The following is an 18,704-nucleotide window of genomic DNA, read 5'->3' as shown; positions in this document are numbered from 1 at the left end:
TTTTGTGGTCCACAAAGCATCTGGGTTCTTGCCCTCCAGTAGGAGGAGACAGTCTCACATGAAATAAAATGCTCAGTTCCTGTCACAGGGTACACTAGCTACTTGAAGACCCTGCTTCGGAGAGCTGAATAACAAGGGGTAGGAAGAAGACTATGGGGAGCACGGGGAGCATGCATCCACGAAGCAGTCTGCACACACTCATTGGCCATCCCCCATCACAAGCCACCAGGGCTGTATGAGGACGAATGATCACACACACACACACACACACACACACACACACACACACACATACACACACACACACACATACACACACACACTCACACACACACACACACACATACACACACACACACACACACAGGGTCCCATTGCTGCAGTGATTATGGAAATGGCAGCCCTTAGGGAGGAGCGCCGTGGTGTTTTTAGAGTGCTCAGAGAAAAGAGGATCATTCTCTCTGGATTGTGGGAAGCCATGAGGAGCTGGGAGTTGAGCTGCACCTTGAAGGGTGACCGACACTTGCTGGCCAGCAGGCCACCTGCCTCCCAGCCTGGGGATCAGTCGCTTTCCCTCTGCTTCCTCAGCAAGCTTCATGTACAGCATCAGCAACACCATGAAATGACCGCTATTTGGGGCCTCGCCCTCTCGGCTCCCGGCAGCACTGAACGCCTGCTCCTTTTCACTAGGTTTGGTCTTAGCCTCATGTCGCTTCTCTCCCCATTTGGAACAGAGGAAAACTGCCCGCTACTTCTGCCTTCTTTACTTAAAAACCAGAGCGCCTGGGCAGGCAGAGCACAGGGCCACGGCAGCCATCAACAGGGCACAAAGAAACAGACGCAAGGCTTGAAGAAAGCTGAGGATGCTGAGGTGAGGGGATGTCAGCAGATTCTTGGGAGGAAGAGGGTTCAAAAGAAGGAACTACCCATTTCCACCTGCATAAACAGGGTAGGGTCTGCGCCAATCCAAAACAATGGCCGCATCTACCTCAGCAATGGCATGGCAGCACCAGAAGGGTGTGACAGTCTGTGTCACCAAGCGGTCACTGTGGATCCAGGGACGAAGAGGAACAGGGAATGAAGTCCTGAGGCCCCAGCAAACCAGTGAGGAAAGAGGCTTCTGCTGCCTTAGCTGGAGGCGTCTCAGATCACTGGGAACATTCTTATTTCAATTAGACCTTCCTCACAGTTACGTACGTGTGCACGTGTATGGGCACACACACCGGAGTGCACACGTGGAGATCAGAGGACAATTTGCAGGAGTGGATCCTCTCCTACCCGTATGGGTCCCACGGACTGAACTAGGACCACTAGGCTTGGAGTAAGCATCTTTACTCATGAGTCATCTTGCTGGCCGGAGAACATCTTGTGTGTGTGGCCTATGCACATGACCATGGGGACACATGTGCATGTGGAGACCAGAAGCCAATACCAGTGTCGTGGTCGTCATGGTCCTCCCCCTCCTTCTCCCCCTCCTCCTCCTCCCCTTCTTTAGCTCTCCAGCTGGTTTTGCTAAGACCGTGTCCTCCCCTGAGCCTGGAGCCCACTGAGCCGGGTAGGTGGCGTGTCTGGCAAACTCCAGGGACCTACCTGCCTCCGCCTCCCCGGTGTGCCCTGCTGCACCCAGCACAGTCAAAAGGTGGGTGCTGGGCACCAGACACACTGATGCAGATCACGTAAGTGACTGAGCAATCTCCCTAACTAACCCAAGGCACTCTTACAGGGTCGGATGAAAATGCACCCCCACAGGCTCATAAATGTGCATGCTCAGTCCCCAGTCGACGAACTGTGTGGGAGGATTAGGTCTTATCGGAGGAGGTGCCCTCCAGGCCCAGTCTCTGGGTCTCTGTCTGTGTCCCTCCCTCCCCACCCCCTCCCTGCTGCCCATGGATAAGGATGTAAAACTCTCAGCTACTTCTCAGCCCCTTGCCTGCCTGCCTGCACCATGCTTCCCTCCATGATAACCACAGGCTATCATATCATATCATGATAACCACAGGCTAACCCTCTGAAACGGTACGCAAGCCTCTCAACTAAATGCTTTTTTTGGGTAAGGGTTTCCATGGTCATGGTGTCTCTTCACAGCAAAAGGACAGTGGCTAAGACACATGATGAGAGATAGAGAGAGGTCCTGCTTAGTCTAAGCCACATATAAAATGTACATCAACGCCACAGATGCCAAAGAACAGACTCCAACCCTCCAACCTTCCTCATGCTTCACAGTTGGAGACAGCAGTTTTGAAGTTTCAGAAGCCCACCACTGCCTGAAAACAGGGGGGACCTGGTACTTAAGGATGAGACCTGGACAGAAGTTGGCACAGCTACTCTTCCACGAAGACTGCTATAGCATCCCTAAGTAACGTTCTTTTCTGGTAGCATAATTATTAAGTAATTTTAACCTTTCAGAAACACTGCAGGAATAGTAGAGGATTAGATCCAGCCATCTGTTTCCAGATGTTCCCAAAGAAACTGAAAGCAAGGGCTTGGACTGACGTTTGTCCACCAGTGTTCTCAGTGAACACACTGGCGACCCACAAACAGAGGAAGCAGGGCACACAAATGGCCACTGGCGGATGAACGAGTGAAGAATGGCCACTGGAGGATGAATAGGTAAAGAACGGCCACTGGCGATGAACGCAGGTGAACAACATGGGACAGGTCTACAACATGCATTGGGAGACTATTCAGCCTTAAAAATAAAGAAAATACTGGGACGTGCCACAATATGGATCAGCCTTTAATACATCTTAATAAATGAAATAAACCAGACACAAAAGATCAATACATTGTGCTCACATGCGGCACAGGTTAGTTATAGTTAATTCAGGGACGGAATGTAGAAAAGTTGTGGCCACGTGCTGGAGGAGGAAGAGATTTCAGTGTTTAGACTTCCACTGTGGACCCTTCGGGGAGTCCTGGGGATGGACGACAGTGGCGTGGAAGCAGCTCCCAGGTACAGTGAAAAATGCCCCAAGCGGCAGGATCAATGCTATGTGGTTTTCATCACCAGAAAACAGTAAGACAGGGAAATAAGCCTGAGCGCTGGACACTGTCCCTTTTGGTGACCACACACTTGGCTTCGTGGCCAACTCAAACACAAGCCTGCAAGGCACCTCCCTGACTGTGGGACCAACTGCTCCTCACATGCTCCCATGGGGTTGTTTACACACCTGCTCCTCCAAATGTCCCCTTGGGGGACAGACATGAGGACTTTTCTTCAACTCCACTACAACTAGATATTTGGATGTTCACAAATGTTTGATCATATAGCTATCTCGTACATTAATTTCTTGTATGCCTCTCAAAAAACAAACAAACAAAAAAAAAAAACAGCTGCCCACCACTGACGCACGACCCAGCCACACCTACTGACCACTGGCATTCTTGCAGCCATCCTTCCAGGCTACGCAATTGGGGATCACTTACTCCTCAAAGTGTTGTGCAAGCTAATGCTTACCAATAAGCAGCTCTTATTTCTATCTAAGATGCTGGCAAACTGTATAAAATAACCCTTTAAGCACGAGATATAGTATACCAACGCACATATCAGAAATAATAAACACCAGACCAAAGGCACGGGGAAGGGACGCCCTGCAGAAATCGCACAGGGCACAGACGTGAGGCAGTTTGTCCCGACTGCTCTCTGATGTGATTTAGAGGGAGTTTTCAAGACAGGGTTTCTCTGTGTAGTTTTGGTACCTGTTCTGGATCTTGCTCTGTAGACCAGGCTGGTCTCGAACTCACAGAGATCTACCTGGCTCTGCCTCCCGAGCACTGGGATTAAAGGCATGTGCTACCACCGCCCGGCCCTTTAGAGGGATTTTTAAGACAGCCAGGGCACACAGCCTGACCAATGCAGACACTGTCTTGTTTAGTTAGATGAATTAAGGGGATGGAAAAGGGGAAGATGTCTCACTAAAGCCAAATGTTCAAAGGAATAAGGAGATGTTTACAGTAATGTTTGGGGTGCTCAGTGGTACCTGGATGTAGTTCAGGGGGAGAGCACAGTTTAACTAACTAAACACATGCAAGGTCCTCAGTTCGATTGCCAGCACCAAGACAAATGTTCATGTCACTCTTGAATTTTAAGTAGAAGGATCACTTCTGAGGTTGCTATGGAGGGCAGGCCTGAAGACCTTCGCAAAGGGCTGCTCCAAGGCGGAGACGCACAGGTCCACTTCTCTGGTCTCCAGTTCTGCACCCTACAATCCCAAACCAGGGCATTCTGCGGCTCACAGACACACAACAGCTTTGTCCACCAGGTGGCAGCACAAGGCCATCTGTGTCGTCTGCACACTCATGGCCATCCCATCAAGCACAGGCTGTATGAGACGAATACCACACACACACACACACACACACACACACACACACACACACACACACACACACACACAGCCGCGCTTGTTGTGATGGTCCACAGCGCGAGGGTGGTCTGCGCTCCGTGACAACACCCTGTGAACAGGATTCGCTGAGACGTAAAACAGAGCTGGAGCACACTCAAGCTCTGTGAACTCTTTAAGCAGAGTGCCAACTAGAAACTCTTGACACAATGAAAAAGACATGTCCGATTCTGAAAAATATTTTAAAATCCTAATAAATAAAAACATAGCAAAGGAAAAGAAAGAGGAAGTAAGGGATTGGGAGGAGAAACACTTCTCAGGAAAGCATTTCTAAAGCCCAACAGGCCAAGATGGGAGTGTAGGATGACTGGATCAGCCCTGGATGTCTTGGAATCCAGCATTTCTGCCCCCTTTACTTGGTTACAGCAAAGAGCAGGACTGGCCTGCAGGTGGAGACATGCTCGGTAGCCTCTTAGGAGTTAATCCAGTTGTGAAGGTTGAGGCCCTGGCTAAGGGAGCACCCCTCAGGAAGGTGGGCCACCCCTCAGGAAGGTGGGGCCACCCCTCAGGAAGGTGGGGCCACCCCTCAGGAAGGTGGTGGCTCACCTCATGAAGGTCATCAGAGTGGCCACCTTTTGTCCCCTCAGAATCCTCACCCCCTTGTCTGGTCCCTAAGCACCAAGAGGAAGGTTCAGCAGGTCTCCTCACTCGGAGAAGCTGTAATACCCCTTTCCTCCGCTTGTGTCAATTTCCTCTGGATGCTTGAGCGCCTGGGTGAGCGCTCACACTCTGGCTCTCCAGGCTTCCTTCCTTTTGTTCTAAGCCCCCCCCCCCCCCCCCCCCCCGCGGGCTGCCTGTCACTGAGTCCGACCTCTATGTCACCTTCTCTCAAGCATCCTGGCTTTTTCCTTCTCTCCTCCATCCTCCTGGGCAGCTGGCAGAGTTCCAGCTTGCCTGCCCTGGGGTTGGTTTGTTTGTTTTTTTTTTTTCTTTTCAATTTGAATAAATTATCTTCGAAGTTTGTTTGACTCTATTCTCAAATTCTTTTACTAAGACACTAAGAATCCCAGGAAGGGACCCAGATTTTCCTGCTATCATATGGTGGCTCCACCAGGTCTCCCAAGATTTCCCTTAACATTTGTTCCTACTTCTAAACTCCTTAATCAGACGGGAAAGAAGCCACGCCTGCACACACCTGAGCTTCCCCCTCCTCCAACCCCACTGGCCAGGACTCGGGCGCGGACTGGCCACATGGACAGGACTCACTCACCCGCAGTCAAATAGGCGTAATAGCACTGCGACCATCTGGACTCATTTTTCAGCCTCTCGAAGGAGTCAAATGCATCCTTGAAGTTGAGTTCAATCATGCTGCACCAGCCTGCAAAAGGAGCATCGTTAGCGCGCTCCTGAGTCAGGGAGCAAGGTACCCCACTCCAGGGTAAAGATGCAGTGGTTAGCGCGCTCCCGAGTCAGGGAACAAGGTACCCCACTCAACGGTAAAGATGCAGTGCGGTGCCCCAAGGCGCCGGTTCAGTGCATCACTCTCCGTCTGTGAGTAAGAACAACACCCTAGGGTAGTGAGCACAGTACACCATCATGAAGCAGGGAACTCCACCGTCTACAGTTAAGCTATGAACCTCTAGCTGCTTTGACCGAAACCCTTCTCTGTGAGTGTTCTTGGAAGTGCTTCAAACTTTGAACTTGAAAAAATGCAAGGAATTATTGTTTCCCTTAGATACCTTCAATGTAAAGTCTGAGACAACCCATGGGGAAGTTCAGAAGAAGATGGTGTGCTGTCTAGACAGATTCCAACCTGCTTGCCGTCACAGGGAGAGAAACGCATGTGCAGCAGAGGCAGGGAGGGCAGTGTAGAGGCAACCTGGCCAGACTAGACACTAAGCAACTGCCATCAAAAAGCACTGTCAGGAGGAGAAAACACCAGTGCGCATGCTCAGCCCATGTGAGAGGCCAGTGTGAGCCGGCAAGCCGTCAGGCTCTTTCCACCCTCCTGGGCATGCTGCTGCTGAGGACGGCTCATCTCCCCTCCAACCCCCGCCTGCACTCTGGTAGACGGCGGCAGTTGATTCCTAGTTAGTAAGCGCCCTCCCACACTTAGGGGCAGCGTCTGCACGCCAGCCTTTGTGGAGTACCCGCACAAGTGCTCACGGTGTCCCAGGGTTAGAATGGGGTCATCAACAGGCTCGTGACTTTCTCAGGCCTACAGATGGAAGGACTGTGGGTGGGGGGCATCACTGGTTCCTCCAATACACCACTGCCACTATGAAAAGAAACTCATAAGCCTGGGACGTGACACTGACCCCAAACAACCTGGGGAGGGCAGGGTTTATTTGGCTTATAGGTGCCAATCACAGTCCATCACTGAACTTACAGACAGGAACTGGAGCAGAGGCCATGAAGGAACACTCAGGAAGGCTTCTCATCCTTTGCTCAGTCCTTCCTTATGCCACCTGAGACCACCTGTCATGGGGTGGCATCGGCGGAGCCCTCCCACACCAGTCATTAATCAAGAAAATGCCCCCAGACTTGCCCACAAGCCACCTGGTGGAAGCATTTTGTCAACTGAAGTTCCTCCTTCCCAGAGGACCCTGGCTTGGGTCAGGTTAAACAGTTAAACAAAAACAAACAAACAAAAATCTAAGTGGACACAGGGTCCCTCCACTGGCGGGAAGGGGCTCAGGGGCTTCACTAACTTCTCTGAGGTCTCAAGGATGGGGGGGGGGGCTAGAGCTGGGGTGCTGCTTTCTCCTGGGCGCTGCACTTCAAGAGCCTTGAGTTTCAATGTGTACCAGAGGAGGGCACTCAGTCAGTCCACCCCAGTGTCCACTGTTCCCAAATTAAAAATGGCAGCGAGGAGCAGCGAGTACCAGGGAGACAAGCTTTAGTGTGTGCTCGGGTGACAGCACATGGGGTGATGATCCTCATCACAGAGCGGCATCTTCCCAGGAAGACGGAACTGCAGCGGGGAGCAGCCCGGGCACAAGGGTGGGCAGACGCCCCATAGTTACCGCTGGATTCTCAGTTACCGCTCGCACACACACACAGACAGACACACTGATTCTCATAGTTACCGATTTCATACAGACAGACATGCTGGATCTCCCTCTGATCTACAGCGAGTTCCAAAGCAGTGTGGAATGAAGTCAAGGCACTGTTGATTTGACACTACGGAGAAAAGAAAAGCAGGGTGACTGCCTGTGACCTGACATTAACATCACCATCATAAATCAAAAATCAGTTTCTTCCTGAGTTGTGACTTTAAACAGACCAAGCACAGTACAGGATTGTTTATATTTATATATCTATATATAGACAGATAGATATAGATATATCTTGATATATATACCAATCTGCCTAACAGAAAGGTGAAATTAACCTGAGCACAGAAAACTCTCTTTTAAAACTTTCTTTCATTGATTTTTGGGAGTGCACACACATGACAGAGCCGGCACATGTGTGGAGGTCAGAAGACGGATGTGGGAGCAGGTGCTCACCTTCCACCATGCGGAGGATCCTGGGGACTGAACTCAAGTCCTCAGGCTTGGCAGCAAGCTCCTTTACCCTAAATCTATCCTCTTTTTCTTTTCCTTTTTGTTTTTTGATGCAGCGTGCGGTGGAATAATGCTTTTAATAAAACGCTGATTGGCCAGTAGCCAGGCAGGAAGTATAGGAGGGATAAGAAACCAGGAAATTTCTGGGAAGAACTCTGGGAATGCTGAGTCAGGAGACGCCAGCCCGCCATCCAGGGAGCAGCATGTAAAGGCACACAGATAAAGCCATAGAAAACGTGGTAAAATATAGATGAACAGAAATGGGCTGAGTTTAAGTGTAAGGGCTAGTCAGTAGTTAGCCTGAGCTAATGGCTGAGCAGTTTTAATTAATACAAGCCTGTGTATGATCATTTTATAAAAGGCTGCGGGACTGTGGGTGAGAGATCTGTCCCGACCGGTGGCCAGGCGGGACACAGGAACACTTCAGCTACAACAGGGTCCCACTCTGTGGCCCACACTGGCTTCAATCCCATGATCCTCTTACCTCAGTGGCATTTCTCAAGCAGCTGAGGGTGCAGGTGCACCACACAGCCTGGTTTAGGAGGTGACTTTTCCAGTGAGGGCTCATCTCCTCCCCACCCTTCCCCACACACCATTCTCTCTCCACGTGTGTATGGAGACTTTGTTGTATTATAATTATTTGCCAATCTAGTTCTTTGTTAACAGATACATTCTCCAGGCACAAGGACCATATTCTGTCCTCTGGATATCCAGTCCTGGTCCGACGGAATCCCCACCAGCGTGGAGGGAACGCACAATGCCACTCCCATGAAGCCTTGCGCTATCTAGTCTCTGCTCCACCCCACGTGGACGGTTTGCCTCTAAACTGAAAGTGGTGCCCGCTTGCTGGTCATTTGGTCTCCTCTCCCAACACCCCAGAAACGCTCTGAGGTTCCAGATTCCATTTGCAGGGCCAGAACCCAACAGCGCCCAGATGTCAGCTTTAGCTGTTTCTGGTTACACTTGACAGCCCTCCCCTCCCCCAATCTGCTCTTCCACCTCCTGTGGTCCCAGCGGCCTGTGGTCAAGTGCGGTCTGAAAACAGAACACAGTGCAGGAAGATGCGCTGAGAGAACAAGAGACCGCGTTCCTGGGACGTTTGCTCCACGGTGCGGTTGTACCTGTTCTGTTCTCACTGTTGTTCTCTGCCTCATCTACGCGGTACACTGTGGCCGGAGGAAGGATGCAGAGGAAAAGCCTCTATCTAGCGTCGCTTCTCTCTGGGGTTTCAGTCCTCACTGAGGGTCTTGGAAAACATGTTCCATGTATGGAAGGAACCACCGTACATCTGATTTTTCTTTCCATTAAAATTTTTTCCTCAAGAAATTTTTTTTCATTTTCCATTAAACATTTTTCCTCTCAAGATCAGAAACTCGCTCAAATAAGCAGAGTGCATCTACAAGCACAGAAACAGTGTGCAAGGGAAAACAGTGGTGGTGGTGCACAGGCTCTGCCTTTCAAAGATACAGCATTGCCCAGAGACACACACTGTGGTGCCTGCACCAGGAGACCCACCTTCTGCACCACACACTTCTCAAAGACACAGCTGTCCTGCACCCAGGGAGACCACACAGCCTGGGGGGGTGGCCCTGCACCCAGGGAGACCACACAGCCTGGGGGGGGGGGGCGGGGCCGGGGGGGGCCTGCACCCAGGGAGACCACACGCTGGGGGGGTGGCCCTGCACCCAGGGAGACCACACAGCCTGGGGGGGTGGTGGCCCTGCACCCAGGGAGACCACACAGCCTGGGGGGGGGCCCTGCACTCTCCTCCCTGCTGCGGCTGGACGGCAGGGCTCCCTTGCCCTACCCTGGCAGGGCTGTGACTTCTTCCCCAGCCCTCCTCCTCTGTGTCTGCTCTGTTGCTGCTGGCATGCTTCCTTAGGAGGCGGGGCAGGGGCAGCAGGAAGACTCCTGGAGGAGCATCTGCAGAAGGCCTCAGGGTCACTGAGGCCAGGATGAGGCAGAGGTGATCTTCAGGGCAGCCTGTGACTCAGGAACTTTGCGGGCTGAATTCACCAAAGCTGTGTCCTGACAGATAAGTGCCCTGGTGTGACATGCCACTCTGTTGTCTAAAGACTCAAACTTCAACCTTCTAACTCTCAACAAAGAGACTTTTCACCTGCTCTCTCCTCCTTCACCCGAATGACACACTGGCATTGGACAGGGCCTCACATGGGGGAAATCAGACCTTACATTACACAGACCAGACACCAAACTCTGTGAAAAACAACCTGTCATGAAGATGTGTGCAAGTGAGTGTGCAGGGGAGTGTGCCTGGGAGTGCAGGCCCCGAGACACTCTTTATGACTGTCTCCAACTGTCCCCTCAGGATCTCTCCTCAGTTCTTTCCAGGCATCCTCTCCTCACTCCCTACACAAACTTCTTTGCACAGAGCCAGGCATCGGTCAGCTCTGCTTCATGCTTTGCTGGTCACTAAGTTCAGGGCGCTCGGCATTCACACATAGGACACTGGTTTCTGAGTGGCCACTGTGACCGAGGGGTCTCCCGCTGTGTGCTCACTGCACAACAGTACAGTGCAAAGTTCACCAGCCCTAGGGGACAGAAAGGCGCCCACCAGCAACTGGGTCTGGCTCTAGGTAACAGTCAAAGTCAGACTCTGATGTCAAGAAAGGAAGATGGAGGCCAGGATTAACATTGGCGCCACACGGTAGCTCTTGGCAGTTCCCAAACCTCTCTACTTTCAAAGAAGGTGAAGAAACTTGGTCAGGGAACCAGTATTCAAATTCTGACCTGATTACCTCCAGAGTAAGCGTTCTGGAGGGACTGTGCATGCAGATTAGATTAAATGAAGGATCCTGAGATCGGGGAGATATGTCATCTGCGTAGGAGGGGGGTGCAGAAATTGGAGGGGTGTGGCCCCAAGCCCAGGAACGCTGGTAACCTCGGGATATAAAAGAGTCAGGGAACAGAATGTTCCTGGAGCCTCAGAGAGGGAGACCCTGCACATGCCTACTTTTGTTTAGCCTGGTTTGGGAGAACACACAATGTGGAAGATGCCTCCAATGAACAGCTTGTAACTCAATGCAGCACTGCACAGACCGTGGCCCTCCAGGTCCTTGGGCAGCGAAGGAGGCAGGAGAAGGGATCGTGTGTTAAGCTGGACAGGGGGACCCACAGTTCCCTGGAGTAGCCAATGTCCTTTAAAAAAAAAAAAAACTGTGTAACACAGGAAGAATCTTTCAGACAACATTGGCTACTGGTCTTCACAACTCTGTTTCGAATGCCTGCCCAGATCACCCAGTGCACAGGACGCAGTTAAAAGAAAGATGTCGCAGTCATGTCAAGTGGATCTCCATGCTCAGGGAAGGGTCTGAGACATCCAGACTGCAGATGCAGGGACAATTTTCTATTAATCTGTAGCCACATGGTCTGCACCAGTCTGCTACACGGACTTGAGAAACAAAGGCCGTTCATTTCTATAAGAGTTACAAGTGTGAAGAATGTGCCCCCTCTTTCTCGTGGGGTGGGGAGTGCTTAAAGACATGATCCCAAGAGCCAGCATTACTGCCATCAACTCTAACTCTACCCGATGGCTCCTTGAGGAATCTGCTTAAATAACAGAAAGATATCACCCTTTTTGCCAAAGTAATTTAAAACAAGAAAATAATCTCTGATGGGTTTTATGGTGAATTAAATACCCACCACGGCACAGAGATGAGATTCACAGCTAAATTTTAAAATAAATTGTAACACATCATTGGGCCCGGAGAACACATAGGAACAAGGCTGGTGTGGCAACCTCAATGCTCTGACTCAGCTCCAAACCATCTGTTTTCATTCAAGAGTCCCTTATTTTCATCTTATTCTACACTGTTTGGCCTAAATGTGTCTGTGTACCACGTGGGTGCTGAGGACCAAACCCAGGTCCTCTCCAAGAGCAGTAAGTGTAGGGTAAAGAGGAAAGAAGCCTAACCTTGACCTGATTTGAGACCTGGGTCAAGGAAAAACACCCTGCCCCTGACCTGACCCCAGGACCAGGGCTTGAAATCCCACCAATCCCTGAGGTCCCTGAGCATGAAATCCCATCAATTCCTAAGCTTTTCCCCAGAATCAGGCTACAAAACCCCACCAATCCCAAGCCACTCTGGAAAGCTCTGCCCCTGAAGAAACTCTATATAAGCTCTGTGCCCTGCTCTGTTTGCTGCTGCTTCTCACCCTAGAGGCAGCCGCTCCCCTGGATTCTTCCTTCCTAGTGAATGTCTTGGGTTAGGTTTGTTGTGAGGTGTGACACTTTCTCTGGAGCAGAACTCGATCACTTTTGCCGGAGAAACTTTCGCCCACCAGAGCAGAGCTGTTATGCTCTGGGGGACCTAGACAGAGCTGTGACAACTTCGCTGGGGACACTCGGCCCACTGGAGCCGAACCGTTACCCTTGCACTGGGGGACCCTTCCCAGGGCAGGGCTGCAACACTTCCAGCTGGAGCAGAGCCAGAGCTCATGGTGGCTTTGTGGTATTCCCCGCCTACCAGGATACTTTTCCGTCTGAGTTCCATTACAGTAAGTACTCTCAACTATAAACTGTCTCTCTAGCCAGGCACTGGCTTTTGTCTGGCAAATTATACATTAACAAATTATGTAAAAAAAAAATTGCTGAGGCTACAGCCCATGGAAGTGTACGCTTGCCATGCACAAAAATATGGCTTCCACCCACAGCTATGGTGGTGCATATAGGTAATGCACCGGAAGGCAGAGGCAAGAGAATCCTAAATTCAAGCCATCCTCAGTTATACAGGGAGTTCGAGGCCAGCCTGGACTACATATGACCACATCTTAAAAAAAACAAAACCAATAACCACAAAGCTCCTGAGACATGTATTGGAAGCCTTCACGAGCAAATACAAAACAAGCAAGCAAGCAACAAGCAAACAACATGGGCTGCCGAACCTGTTCTCCAAGACAGTCAGGAACAAAGTGAGTGCAAGGCCTCGCCAAACTAAGTGGAGTACGGCCATTACCAAACAGAAATCACAGTAACCGGCTGGCAGCCACTGCGCTGTGACTGGACAGAGCATGCTTTTCCAGATACTCAAGCCTCTGCCTTCCTCCTAGTGGTGTGTTCCCAGGCATCTCCTTAGCTAGTCTGCAAAACGCTCCAGACTTAAACAGCTTGATCTTGTATCTGTCACTGTTATGCTCTCAGGTGGGGTTTCATAGCTCAGTTTTGAAATGCTAGGCAAGGGATCTACCACCGAGCTATTTCTTTGCTCTCAAGTTCTCCTCCCATTGTTCTCCCTCGGCTCTTCCATGGAGACACTCAGGTGTTAGGACAATGTCTGTGTTAGTCTGTCCACTGGCTAGAAGCACCAGCTGAAATGTGAAGAGCCAGCAAAGCCCAGGGCTGTCCTCATCCTGACTTTGATGATGACGTTACCAAGCTGTGCGGACAGAGATGGGTTGTTGCAGGCTTCTACCGATGCCGTTTTTACCAAAAGGGGAAATATATTTTCAATTTTTAATTTAATACTTTCTTTGGCTTTGAAAAAAATCAAGACTGGGTAGCCTTGCATGAAAAAAAAATGGCTTTATGAATTATTTCCCTAATTGAGGAAATACTAGGGAGGGATCTCCTGAGGCTGAGTGATGAGTAGCTTTTTTCAATAAGCCCTAAGAGTTTACAATATAGCATTTAAAAATTCAGCTGGGTGTGGTTGTGAATACCTTGAATCGCAGCTCTTGGGAGGCAGACAGGTGGATCTCTGTGAGTTCAAAGCCAGCTTGTCCTCCACAGTGAGTTACAAGCCAGCCACCATGCTTGGCTCTGACTGGAGTTTGTACGTATATGTATGTATGTAGCTGTGTCCGTGTATGGTATGTGCATGTGTGCTGGCGTGGGCAGACACCAGAGGAAGGCAGCAGACTGCCAGTGCTGGAATCAGAGGCCGCTGTGAGAGCCAAGTCCGCTGAGCAGTGTCGCCTCTTAGCCACCGAGCTGACTCCTGGCAAGAATCTAGGTTTTAAACTTTAAGTGTTTCATATGGGTCACAGAGACAGGTGTGCTAAGAACAAACTATAAGGAAAGAACGGTAAGGGGAGAGGTCATTAGGACACTACTGTAGCCATGAGGAGACAGAGCAGTCAAGTTCCTCCGAAATTCTACATAAGGAAGTCACTACCCTGTGCAAACAGCGTTAGGACAGGGAAGAGACTCGGCAGATACAGAGGGACGTGGGACGTGGCGCCCGCAGCTAGTTCCACAGAGCCGGACACCCGTGCTGTGACTGCCGATTACACAGGCCTCTATGCTCCAGGGACGTCCCGGAGTCACCAAGTGCTTGTGAGGTCTCTAGACATTCTGACATAAGGACTCCTGAAGCCCATTAAAAGTGATGGTTCACGAGACATGGGTCTCCAGCCAATAATTACAGACAACACTGCTCTCTGGAAGCATGTGAATGCACAGTCGTTATTTCTGCAAGAATTCGCAGCTGCTGCTTATGTTCTTTCGCATCCTGCCACGTTCTCGAATGAAGCTGAGCTGTTGAGAAGAAGAGGGATGTTAACGCACGTTCAGAGGTGGCCGACAGGTATGACATCCACCTGTGGTAACATTACTTTACAGCCGGTGCCACGTTCTCCAGCTTCATAAAAGTCACCACGACGCCTCACCCTGTGCCCAGACAGATGGCAAACACTCTTGGTGCGTCAGTGAGCCAACAGGAAGGCTTTGCTGAGGCCATGCCCTTAAGAGGCTGAGCCACTGAAATCAGCAACTTTGCTGACCTCGGTCTCCAAGCCCCCATCACTCAGGGTCCAACCTCCCCCAAATCCTGGGCCCTATTCCTCCCGCCCTGCCCCCCATGATCACTGCCCATCCACTTGTCTCTGTCCTTTGATTTTCTGTCACGATTGACCCTGCCACATATTCCTACTGCTTCTTGTAGACAGGGGCTTTTCCTTTTTTGTGACATCCCTCAGAGGCCTATGATGTCAAAGGCACTAGGTACTGGAACACAGCTGGACAGCGGCTACAGCAGTCAGTTCTTCGCTCTCTACATGGTGAGTATAAACCATAAAGCTTGCCTGAAGATCAGAGTGTGGAGCTAAGCCACTAGTTAGCCATAGAGGCCAGGCATGGTGGCCCACACCTTTGATCCTAGCACTTGGGATCTCACGACTTTAATCCCAGCATTAGGGAGGTGGAGACAGGAAGTGATATGGATGGGCAGAGAAAGGAATATGAGGCGGGAGGAGACAGGAGCTCAGTCTTTTCGGGGAAGGAGTTGGTGAGGTGAGAGGTGGCTGTGGCTTGTTCCTTTGTTTCTCTGATCTTCCAGTATTTATCTAATAATCTGGCTCTGGGTTTTTATTAAGACCAATTAGAATTTGGGCTACAAAGTCATCAAATCCTCCACTAATAAATGCGGACCTGAAGTGGGCATCTTTTACAGGATTCCCTTGCTCTCTCAACAGGAAAGCATGTGATTTGGGAACCTGTGACAGGAACTGCTTCTTCCTGGGACTCACAACTCAGGTGAAGTGGGAAGGACACGGCTCTTGCTCTCCGTGTGACACTCCCGGAGCCTGGCAGTAACAGGAATCGCCTTCTTTATAGAGACAAGCGCATGGGAACCCAAGTGGAGACGGACGGGAGCCGCAAAGAGGCTCAGCAAGTAAGAGCACTCGCCTGGCGGCTTGGGGATGTGGGTCTGATCCCACACCATGGTGGAAGGAGAGACCGGGTCAAAAAGGTATCCCTGACCTCCACGGCACGCTGTGCTCTCTCTCTCTCTCTCTCTCTCTCTCTCTCTCTCTCTCTCTCTCTCTCTCTCTCTCTCTCACACACACACACACACACATACACACACACACACATTCTCTCTCTCTCTCTAACAACAACAACAACAGCAGCACCAGCAATAATACTTTTTAAAAATCTAGGCAAGGTCCAAAGGTGGAAGAGTATTAGGTGCTGAACCCAGAGCCTGTGCATTCTGGCCAGACACCATCCCATTGAGCCACACCACCCCTGGCCCACAGTCCTTGTGGAGATAATCCCAGTCAACATTTTCTCCACTGCACCAGGATGCTTTTGACAGGACGGAGATAAAGAATTTGTATGGGGAAAAGGCAGAACACTTAAATGTGTTCATGATAAAAAGACACCAAAGAATTAAAAATAATTAGCAGGAGAATGTCAAGCATTTCCTCAAGAAACAGAGAAACAGTGAATATACTAGTTTATGAACTCAGTCATGGTGCTCAGAAGACTGAGGAGGAAATGTAGGTAGAAAAGACTGAACATGAACAGAGACCTGCATGAAAGAAACAGACCGAAGCCATAACCAGGAATGCAGCCTCAAAAGGTCCCTGGAAGTGAATGGCGCGCTGCCTGGATGGCATGTGGTGTCTGGCGAAGGACCTTTGGTATTCACAGACACCATCACAACTCCATTTTCTCATCCTCAAAGGAAACAAGTCTTGATTATCAGGAACTCCTCCATCTCCTCGACGGCCTTCCTCCACATCCAAGCAAGTGACTGTCCACTCTCTGTCTCCACACATTTGCCTGTTCTGGAGAATCAGAAGGCTGCGTGGGGCACGTCTAACCTTTTTCTAGCATGTTATCACCAGTACATGGTGGTGTGTACAGACTCACACTTCACTCTTTTTTATTGCTGAGTTATAGCCCTCTATATGGACGTACCACATATTGTTTATTCTTTCATCTGCTGACCCACACTGGTCTTGTCTTTACTTTTTTACTATTATGAATAATAAATAATACGGAATTTATGTTTGCATTTCTCTTGTGTAGATTCCAAGGAGAACTGCTGAGTCATAGTAAATGATGCTTAGCACTTTGAGGACATGCTACAGTGTGTCCACTTCACACTCCCAGCAGCCATGAAGGAGGGTTCTAGTCTCTCTAGTCACAGGAACATTCTAGTTGTTACACGCAGCCAGCTGGGTATGAAGTACTACCTCACACTGGATTTGATTGGCAGTTTGAAATGATGTTCAACACCCAGTATCTTTTCATAGGCTTCTCAGCCCTTTGCACAGTGACAAACGTTTACTATGGGCCATCAGTAGGCCAACAAGGAGGCTTTGCTGAAGACCATGTGGCCTTAAGAGGCTGGGCCACTGAAACTGGCCAACACTGGCAACCTCTCGGGTCTATTCCAAGGAGAATTGCTGAGTCGTGGAGGAAGCTGATGCTGACTCCAAACTGGGTAATTTATCTCTTAATTCCTGCACTCTAACGCTGTTCCGGGACACTAGTCCTTCATTAACTCCATGATTTACAAAGTCCTTCTCGTGTTGAGGAGGCTGCCACTTCTCGACGCCCTTGTGGAAGGTGGAGTGACCGATGGGGGGGCTTCTTCTTCACTGACCCTTATGCTCATCCTTACATCCGTGCACACCATCTTGAGTACTCTGAGAAGCTTTCCAGCTTTGCTCTTTTTCCAGACTGTTCTGGCTGTTCTGGTCCCTAGATTAGGTTGCTTGCCCATCTCTGCAAGGGCACTGCTGGTGTGTGCACGAGGGGTGAGCCCAGGGCCCTGCACACATGCCGGGCAAGTACCCCACCACTGAGCGGCACCCCGTGCCCAAGCTGCAGTTCTGACAGTGACGGCACTGGGAGAGCCCACAGAGGTCGCCCGGTGAGATCTGAGCTCGCTTTACCCAGCAGGGCCGCAAGAGGGAGGACTGATCACAGGCGTGGCTACCAGGTGCTGGACCACAGGCGTGGCTACCAGGTGCTGGACCACAGGCGTGGCTACCAGGTGCTGGACCACAGGCGTGGCTACCGGGTGCTGGACCACAGGCGTGTCTACCAGGTACTGGGAAGGGGTGCACTTGGCTGTGCTGGGGGAGGTCTTTTGCTCCACCCCTTGGCATTTCTATAAACAGCCCTTTAGAAGAGACAGAGGGGCGGGTGGGTTTTGATCCAGGTCTTCCCGAGGCTATCCTGTGTTTCTATCTGTCTCTCTCCCCTCTATATTTCTATCTAAATATTTCTCACTTCTCCCTACTCAAGAGTATCCTGGGGAAAAAGTGGAGGCGGGTCCCCCCACACTGCACTGGGATTTTGCTAGGGTTTTGGTGGCAATTAAAAGAGCGCTGCCATCCTGATGACACCTGATCTTCTATCTACTACGTGCCCTGTGATGTCTCTTCTGCAATCTTTTACATACTGTCTTTAAACTGCTTCATCTGCGTCACTAGGGCATAAGAGGAGCAGAAAAATAACCACAGGGTTGGGGGTAGGGGGCTTGGGGACTTGGCTGAGTCAATGGAGTGCTTGTCATGTAACTAGAAGGATCTGAGTTCAATCCCCAGAACCTGTGGAAGTGGGGTATGGCTGCCCAAACCTAGACTCCAAGTTCCTGGGAAGTAGAGACAAGAGGATCCTGGCAGCTCACTGACCAGCCAGCCTCGTTCAATCTTTGAGCTCCACGCTCAGTGAGAGACCCTGCTTCAAAACACGGGGTGGGAATTGAGGAAAACAGCCAACATCAACCTCTGGCCTCCATACACACGTGTATACAATTGTACACACATTCCCTGATACCACACATGCGGGCGCACGTGTGCACACACACACACACACACACAACACACACACACACACACACACACAGAGAGAGAGAGAGAGAGAGAGAGAGAGAGAGAGCGAGCGAGCAGGGGTAGGGTATTGCTGCCATAGAATAACTGTCTGTATATGTCTCTGTACATTTGCTCGTCCTGGAGATTCCATACAAAACAAATCACAAAACTGCATGGGGTTTCAGCTTACATGTGACTCAGCACTCACACTGTTAGGCAG

At 50.5% G+C, this 18,704-nt stretch overlaps 1 protein-coding gene across 1 annotated transcript in view; it reads right to left on the bottom strand.

The window, feature by feature from the left end:
* Ttc39c (tetratricopeptide repeat domain 39C) overlaps window positions 1-18,704 on the bottom strand; it is an 89,617-nt gene that overhangs the window by 8,545 nt on the left and 62,368 nt on the right. The window contains exons 7-8 of the mRNA XM_028876682.2: window positions 7,433-7,526; window positions 5,614-5,721 (exon numbers count right to left, since the gene is read on the bottom strand). Coding sequence (XP_028732515.1) covers window positions 5,614-5,721; window positions 7,433-7,526 — 202 coding nt within the window. The remainder of the gene's footprint in view (window positions 1-5,613; window positions 5,722-7,432; window positions 7,527-18,704) is intronic.

The sequence above is a fragment of the Peromyscus leucopus genome, chromosome 19, assembly GCF_004664715.2.
Source record: "Peromyscus leucopus breed LL Stock chromosome 19, UCI_PerLeu_2.1, whole genome shotgun sequence".
NCBI classification, from domain to species: Eukaryota; Metazoa; Chordata; class Mammalia; order Rodentia; family Cricetidae; genus Peromyscus; species Peromyscus leucopus.
This window is presented reverse-complemented; position numbering and strand designations above follow the sequence as displayed.